This window comes from Myotis lucifugus, unplaced genomic scaffold (assembly GCF_000147115.1).
Source record: "Myotis lucifugus unplaced genomic scaffold, Myoluc2.0 scaffold_365, whole genome shotgun sequence".
In the NCBI taxonomy this organism is placed as follows: Eukaryota; Metazoa; Chordata; class Mammalia; order Chiroptera; family Vespertilionidae; genus Myotis; species Myotis lucifugus.
In genome coordinates this window covers 231,049-239,997 of record NW_005871413.1, presented here as the reverse complement: position 1 = coordinate 239,997, position 8,949 = coordinate 231,049, and the positions used below count along the sequence as shown (strand labels likewise).

Here is an 8,949-nt window from a genome sequence, read left to right as displayed (position 1 = left end):
GGAGCCCCACCCCCTGCCTTCACCACCCTATTGTCTGTGTCCATGGGTTATGCATATATGCATACAAGTCCTTTGGTTGATTACCTCTCACCCACCCACCCTCCCACCACCTTCCTGCCAAGTTTCCACACTTTGTTTCATGCTTCCATGTCTCTGGATCCACTCTGTTCATCAGTTTACTTGTTACTTAGATTCCAAATATGAGTGAGATCATGTAATATTTATCCTTCTATGACTGACTTATTTCACTTACCATGATATTCTCCAGGTCCCTCCATGCTGTCTGAAAGGGTGAGAGATTCTTCTTTTTTTTATGCTGCATAGTATTCCTTCATATAAATGTTCCACAGCTTTTTTATCCACTCATCTTCTGATTAGTCCATTATGTTGGTTTTACAGCATAAGGTTTCTCTTAAGTATGAGTTCACTGATGTAAAGTGAGATCGCTCTTCATAGTGAAGCCTTTTCCATACCCATTACACACATAGGGCTCCCCTCCTATATATTTTTTGCTGATGTCTGATGAGATGACTCTTCGCTGTAAAACCTTTCCCGCATTCACTACATACATAAGGTCTCTCTCCTGTATGAAACCGTTGATGTAAAATCAGCTGCATCTTTCTTGAGAAGCCTTTTCCACATCCACTGCATACATGGGGTTTCTCTCTCCTGTGTGAGTTCGCTGATGTAAAATCAAAGAACTCTTCACAGTAAAGCCTTTCCCACATTGATTGCATGTATATGGTTTCTCTAAAGTATGAATTCGCTGATGTACAGTGAGACTACTCTTAACGGTGAAGCCTTTTCCACATATACTACATACATAGGGCTTCTCCCCTGTATGTGTTAGCTGATGTTTGATGAGAAAACCCTTCCTGGTGAAGTCTTTCCCACACTCATTACATATGTAGGGTTTCTCTCTTGTATGAGTTCGCTGATGTGTGGTGAGATGGTTCATCGTGGTGAAGCCTTTCCCACACTCATTACACATATATGGTTTCTCTCTTCTATGAGACCGCTGATGTAAAAGCAGCTGCATCTTCGCTGGAAAACCTTTTCCACATTCACTACATACATAGGTTTTCTCTCCTGCGTGAGTTTGCTGATGTAAAATCAGAGAACGCTTCACAGTGAATCCTTTCCCACATTCACTGCACACATAGGGTTTTTCCCCTGTGTGAATTCGCTGATGTAAAATCAGAGAACTATTCACAGGAAAGCCTTTCCCACATTCACTACATACATAGGGTTTTTCTCCTGTGTGAGTTCGTTGATGTAAAATCAGAGAACTGTTCACAGTGAAGCCTTTCCCACATTCATTGCACATATACGGTTTCTCTAAAGTATGAATTCGCTGATGTACATTGAGATTACCCTTCATGGTGAAGCCTTTTCCACATACATTACATACATATGGCTTCTCCCCTGTATGTGTTCGCTGATGTTCAAAGAGAAGGCTCTTTCTGCTGAAGCCTTTCTTACACTCATTACATATGTAAGGTTTCTCTCCTGTATGAGTTTGCTGATGTCTGGTAAGACTGTTCATCAAGGCAAAGTCTTTGCCACACTCATTACATATATATGGTTTCTCTCCTGTATGAGTTCGATGATGTTCAACAAGGTGACACTTCTGGATGAAGCCTTTTCCACATTCACTGCATATATAAGGTTTCTCTCTTGTATGAATTTTCTCATGTTTACTGAGATTAGACTTTGTAGAGAAGGTCTTCCCACATAGACTGCATCCATGGGGTTTCTCTCCTGTATGAGTTTGCTGATGTATGGTAAGAGTGTACATAACAGCAAAGCCTTTCCCACACACGTTACATAAATACGGTTTCTCTCCTGTATGAGTTCGATAATGTGCAATAAAACGACACTTCTGGATGAAGCCCTTTCCACATTCATTGCATATATAAGGTCTTTCTCTTACATGAGTTTTTTCATGTTTCTTCAGATTAGACTTTGTAGAGAAGGTCTTGCCACACAGACTGCATTCATGAGGTCTCGCTCCTGTATGAGTCTGCTGATGATAAATGAGGTGCCTCTTTTTGAACACTTTCCCACATTCACCACAAATATAAGGCTTCTCGCTCATCTGAGTTTTCTGATGTATACTGAGCTGTGATTTCTTGAGGAATGTTTCGTCACATTCAGTGCATTCATACTGTTTCAGTCTTGTATGAATTCTGTGATGTTCAGTGAGCCTGGATTTTCTGGAGAAGGCTTTTCCACACAGACTGCATCCATAAGATTTCTCTCTAATATGATCTCTCTGATGATGAATGAGCTGAGATATCTTGATGAAGGCTTTCCCACATTCAATACATACGTGGGCTTTCTCTAGGTCGTGAGTTCTCTGTTGCTTTATAACCTGGGCATTGTTATTGATGTTTTTCATATTGACAGGAAATTTAATTTCAGTGTCAAATTGTTCATGGTTGCCATGCAGAATGCCTGTCCCATCTCCATTCAACTCAACAGAATTAGTTAAGTTACAGCTTCGGTTTTGGTTTTCAAAACATAAATTTGATTTTAAAGGTTTCTCACAAATCTCAAACATATCATGATTTTGCTTTAATAGGAAATGACCTTCACTTTGGTTAACATTTGTAGATATATTATGTTCACAGCATTGTTCCACACTATTCTGAAGGCTTCGATTTTGCAAGTGATAATGCAGAGGATCGTCAACTTGCTTGAGCTCTAGGGAAAAAGGAGAACAGTAAATTCTGTAATCTCTCATAATCTTAGTTTGAAATAAAACTTTTAATAAAATGCTTTCTTTTTTTTTTTTAAATATATTTTATTGATTTTTTACAGAGAGGACAGGGAGAGAGATAGACTCTGTTAGAAACATCGATGAGAGAGAAACATCGATCAGCCGCCTCCTGCACATCTCCTACTGGGGATGTGCCCGCAACCAAGGTACATGCCCTTGACCGGAATCGAACCTGGGACCTTTCAGTCCGCAGGCCGACGCTCTATCCCCTGAGCCAAACCGGTTTCGGCTTAATAAAATGCTTTCATGTGAGTAACTATTTAGTGGCAATTCTATGTGTTGTAGAATAAGAAATATATTTGCTCTTGCCGGAGACCAGTTCCAGCATGTCATAATTTCAAGAGTTTCATCAAAAGGTTGATGAGACCTGGGGACTCAACAGGGTTGAGTCACACATGTAGTCACCTGTTGGGAATGGCTAAAGGCATTTCCCCAAACCTGAATAGGAAACTGATTGTGGCTGCCAGACAGTTAAAAGGCATCTTAATCTACATGTTATTGCCTCCTACTGGCCAAATACCTGAACAGTCGTAGGCTAATTCTTCCATTCTAACAATGGACTCTGTACAAATCCCTGACCCTTTGAAGTGTATATCTCTGCCTCACCTCAGGACAAATTGTGTTAATAAAAAGCATGGGGTCCTGGGGACCGAGAGAACCTAAGAAAGAACCTAAGACCTTAGACCTAAGATCTTGGATCTTAGCTCCTTTAGCTAAGCTCCTCTGACCCCCAATGCCTTTCAAAATTATATCTCGTCTCCGGACTCTTTATTAGTCTCTGGATTCCTATTAAATCTACACACAGCCTTCTCCAGATTCCTGAACCCTTCTTGATGCTGGGACAAGAACCCCGGCAGCTCTTTGTCCACAGTTCTTGACACTGCTTATAAAACCCTTGTAATTTCCTAAGTGATATGAGTATCTTTTATTATATATTTTTTAAAAAGCCTTCCAGCCCTAGCTGGTTTTGCTTAGTGGTGAGAGCATCAACCTGCCAACTTAAGGGTTGCAGGTTTGATTCTGATCAAGGGCATGGGTACTTTGGTTGCAGGCTCAATCCCTAGCCCTGGTCAGGGCACATGCAGGAGACAGCCAATGAATGTGTCTCTCTCAAATCGATATTTCTCTCTGTCTCTACCCTTCCCTTACTCTCTCTCAAAAAATTAATGGAATAAGTATCCTTGGGTGAGGATTAACAACAACAAAAGAAGACCCTTATAATAACAGCTGAGTTTATGCTCATAAAATAACTTAGCACAGGGTTTCTACATACACTCAGGATGGCGATAGTTACTGGAAAGACCAATTGATGAGAAGGCTGGACTTTCTCAATGACCTCTGGGAAAGGAGGGAGAGACTAGGAATTGAAACTCTATAAAAACTCTTAAACAGATTTCATCATCTTCTGGGTTAGTGAACACATACATGTGCTCAATGGGTGGTTCGCTCCAGTTCCATGGGAACAGAAGCTCCTATATTCAGGAATCCTTCAGACCATGCACTATGTACCTATTCATCTGTATGCTTTATAATATAAGTACTTCTCCCCTGAGGGCTGCTCTAACAAATTAATGGAACCAGAAAAAAGCTCATGAGCACTTCCAATTTATAGCCAGTTGGTCAGAAACACAGGTGACCATATAGACTTATGATTGAAATCTGAAAGGGTATAGTCTTATGGGACTGAAATCTTAACTTGTAAGGTCTGACACTATATCTGTGTAGATTGTTTCAGAATAGAGTCAAATTTGTCGGGCCTCCAGGTTTAATAATTTGAAGGATAGGCACCTAAAAAAAAATAATAAAGGCAATCACAGTCTGTGAAACATGGTTCAAGGAGCAATGGAGATGTAAGAGGTTGAGGAAACCAGGATATACAGACTCAGGCAAAAGTAGGTTTATAGTTGTTTATATGCAAAATTATGGAGTAATTAATAGATAATAATATAAGTAGAAACCCTGTGTTTTATGTACTCACCAATAAAAACCTACTTTTGCCCTGTATTTGAAGAAAAGACAAAGTTCAATGATGGGATTGCTGAGATAAGCAGGACAAAGTTACTGAAAGTGAGGACTCAAAGATGACTCCAGGAATTACGTGGTGTGAGGCACTGGGTAGGTGGAATGCAACAAGAGATATTATTGAAGTTCAGAATAAGGGGATTTAGAGTGCATTGTGAAACAAAGTTTAAGATGATTATTACATATCCAAGTACCAAGATGAAAAAATTGGTTGAATGTATAAAACTTATGAAAGGTTTATTCTGAAAATACAGGTATGGATCCCATCAACATACACAAATTCTTTAAAGACTGGTTTTCTTTTTTAGTGTTTTTTTTTTCCTGATAATCCTCACCCAAGGATATTTTTTCCATTGCTTTTTAGACAGAGTAGAAGGGAGAGACACAAGGAGGGAGGAAGAGAGAGAGAGAGATTGAGAAACATCAATGTGAGAGACACACATTAATTTGTTGCCTCCCGAACACATCCTGACCAGGGCTGGGAATTGAACCTGCAATCCAGGTACATGCCCTTGAACAGAAATCGAATTGGCGACACTTTGGGCCGACAGTCTAATCCAGCCGTGGGAAAACTACAGCCCGCGGGCCGGATTCTGCCCGTTTGAAATGAATAAAACTAAAAAAAAAAAAAAAAAAGACCGTACCCTTTTATGTAATGATGTTTACTTTGAATTTATATTAGTTCACACAAACACTCCATCCATGCTTTTGTTCTGGCCCTCCGGTCCAGTTTAAGAACCCATTGTGGCCCTCGAGTCAAAAAGTTTGCCCACCCCTGGTCTAATCACTAAGCCACACCAACCAGGGCTTTAGTGATTTTTTTTTGAGTTGTATAAAAACTGGATTTATTTTATACTGTAGGTTTGTGGAAGGCAAAAGCAATGACCATTTGGGGTCACATTTCTATATATCTTAACATGTGAAACATTCACCTACACAACAACAGTTTGATAAGTAAAACATATATATAGAGAGATAACTGAACATAAATATTCCCAGTAGATTTACTTATAATACCCCAAACCTGGAAATAACCAACATCATAGATCAATAGGCAAAGTCATTATCCATAGAACACAATACTACTCACCAATCAAAAATTAACTAAGTGTTGAATCTCAAAATAACTGTATTGCATGAAGAAAACCTCTATCTGTTACATAACACACCTGATAGTGCCTATAAAATTATGAAAAATACGAACTAATCTATTGTATAGGAATCTAAAACCCTAAAGGCTCCATCAAAAAACTATTAGACTTAATAAATGAATTCGGCAATGTAGCAGGATACAAAATTAACGCCAAGAAATCTATGGGCCCTGGCCGGTGTGGCTCAGTGGATAGAGTGTCGGCCTGCAGACTGAAGGGTCCCAGGTTCGATTCCGGTCAAGGGCATGTACCTTGGTTGCGGGCACATCCCCAGTAGGAGGTGAGCAGGAGGCAGCTGATCGATGTTTCTCTCTCATCGATGTTTCTAACTCTCTATTCCTCTCCCTTCCTCTCTGCAAAATCAATAAAATAGATTTATATAAAAAAAAGAAATCTATGGCATTTTTATACACCAATAATAAACTTACAGAGAGACTAAAAAAGCAATCCCATTTACCATCGCACCAAAAAAATTAAGATACCTAGGAATAAACTTAACTAAAGAGGTAAAAGACCTCTACTTAGAAAACTACAGGACGTTGAAAAAAGAGATAGAGGAAGACATAAACAAATGGAAGAACATACCATGTTCATGGATTGGTAGAATCAACATCATTAAAATGTCCATACTACCCAAAGCAATCTATAAATTCAACACACTTCCCATTAAAATACCAACGGCATATTTCACAGACCTAGAATGAACTCTCCAAAAATTCATCTGAAATAAAAAAAAGACCTCAAATAGTTGCAGCGATCCTGAGAAAGAAGAACAAAATAGGTGGGATCTCAATACCAGATATCAAGCTGTATTACAAAGCCGCTATTCTCAAAACTGCCTGGTACTGGCACAAGAACAGACATACAAATCAATGGAATAGAATAGAGAGCCCCGAAATCGACCCGAACCAGTATGCTCAATTAATATTTGACAAAGGAGGCAAGAACATACGATGGAGTCAAGACAGTCTCTTCAATAAATGGTGCTGGAAAAATTGGACAGACACATGCAGAAAAAATGAAACTAGACCGCCAACTTACACCATACACAAAAATAAACTCAAATTGGATAAAGGACTTAATGTAAGACAGGAAACCATAAAAATACTAGAGGAATCCAAAGGCAACAAAATCTCAGACATATGCTGAAGCAATTTCTTCACCGATACAGCTCATAGGGCAATGGAAATTAAAGAGAAAATAAACAAGTGGGACTACATCAAAATAAAAAGCTTCTGCACAGCAAAAGAAACCATCAACAAAACAACAAGAAAGCCCACTGCATGGGAGAAAATATTTGCCAATGTTGTCACCGATAAGGGTTTAATCTCCAACATTTATAGGGAACTCATACAACTCAACAAAAGGAAGATAAACAATCCAATTAAAAAATGGGCAAAGGACCTAAATAGACACTTTTCAAAAAAGGACATTCAGAAAGCCAAGAGACATATGAAAACATGCTCAAAGTCACTAATCGTCTGAGAGATGCAAATCAAAACAACAATGATGTATCATCTCACACCTGTCAGAATGGCTATCATCAACAAATCAACAAACGACAAGTGCTGGAGAGGATGTGGAGAAAAAGGAACACTCGTGCACTGTTGGTGGGAATGCAGACTGGTGCAGCCACTATGGAAGACAGTATGGAGTTTCCTCAAAAAACTAAAAATGGAACTCCCATTTGACCCTGTGATCCCACTTATAGGAATATATCCCAAGAAACCAGAAACACCAATCAGAAAGGATATATGCATCCCTATGTTCATAGCAGCACAATTTACCATAGCTAAGATTTGGAAACAGCCTAAGTGCCCATCAGCAGATGAATGGATTAGAAAACTGTGGTACATCTACACAATGGAATACTATGCTGCTGTAAAAAAGAAGGAATTCTTACCATTTGCAACAGCATGGATGGAACTGGAGAGCATTATGCAAAATGAAATAAGCCAGTCAATGAAAGAAAAATACCACATGATCTCACTCATTTATGGATAATAAAGACCATTATAAACTGATGAACAAAAATAGATACAGAGGCAGAGCAGCATTGAACAGACTGTCAAACTACAGCGGGAAGCCCAGGGAGGGTTGAGGGGGTGAGGTGTCAGAGATCAACCAAAGGACTTGTGTGCATGCATATAAGCATAACCAATGGACACTGGGGAGTAGGGGAGGCCGGGGGAATGTCAAGGGGGAATGTCAAGGGGGGAAAAAAAAGGAGACATATGTAATACTCTTTGTAATACTTTAAGCAATAAAACAAAATTTTAAAAAATTGATTTTTGAGAAGGGTGGGGGGAGAAAACCATAAATGTGAAAAACGTCAATTGGCTGTCTCCCATACAACCCCCAACCCAAAGATTGAACCCGCAACCTAGGAATATTCCCTGACCCCCAACAGGGGTGAACCTCCAACAATTTTATGTACAGGTCAACTCTCCAACCGAACCACATGGGCCAGGAAGGAGATGGAAGGAGAGGAAGGAGATGGAGAGAAACATCGATATTCGGGGAAAATGTTGATCAGCTGCCTCCTGCATGCCCCTAACAGAAATTGATTCTGCAATCTGGATATGTGCCCTGACTAGAAATCTAATTGTGACTTCCTGTTTTTACCTGGTTCATAGGATGACACGCAATCACTGAGTCACACCAGCTGAACTCCCATTGATTTTTTTGTTTTTGTTAATCCTCACCTGAAGACATTTTTTTTGAAAATAGATTTTTATTGATTTCAGAGAGGAAGGGAGAGGGAGTGTGAGATAGGAACACCAATGATGAGAGAGAATCATCTATCGGCTGCCTCCTGTATGTCCCCTACCGGCGAACAAAATCGCAACCTAGGCCTGTGCCCCTGACCAGAATCAAACCCAGGACCCTTCAGTCTGCAGGCCAATGCTCTATCCACTGAGCAAACTGGCTAGGGCAAAACATTTTTTCCTCATTGCTTTTCAGAGAGAGTAGAAGAGGGAGGGAGGAGGAAAG

The 8,949-nt window shown here is 39.8% G+C and overlaps 1 protein-coding gene across 1 annotated transcript in view; it reads right to left on the bottom strand.

Moving 5' to 3' along the window:
* Nucleotides 1–481: 481 nt before the first annotated feature.
* The window catches only part of LOC102442507 (zinc finger protein 615), a 14,735-nt gene continuing 6,267 nt past the window's right edge, over nucleotides 482–8,949 (bottom strand). Inside the window, exon 4 of the mRNA XM_023764954.1 lies at nucleotides 482–2,706. Coding sequence (XP_023620722.1) covers nucleotides 608–2,706 — 2,099 coding nt within the window. The 3' untranslated portion in view covers nucleotides 482–607. The remainder of the gene's footprint in view (nucleotides 2,707–8,949) is intronic.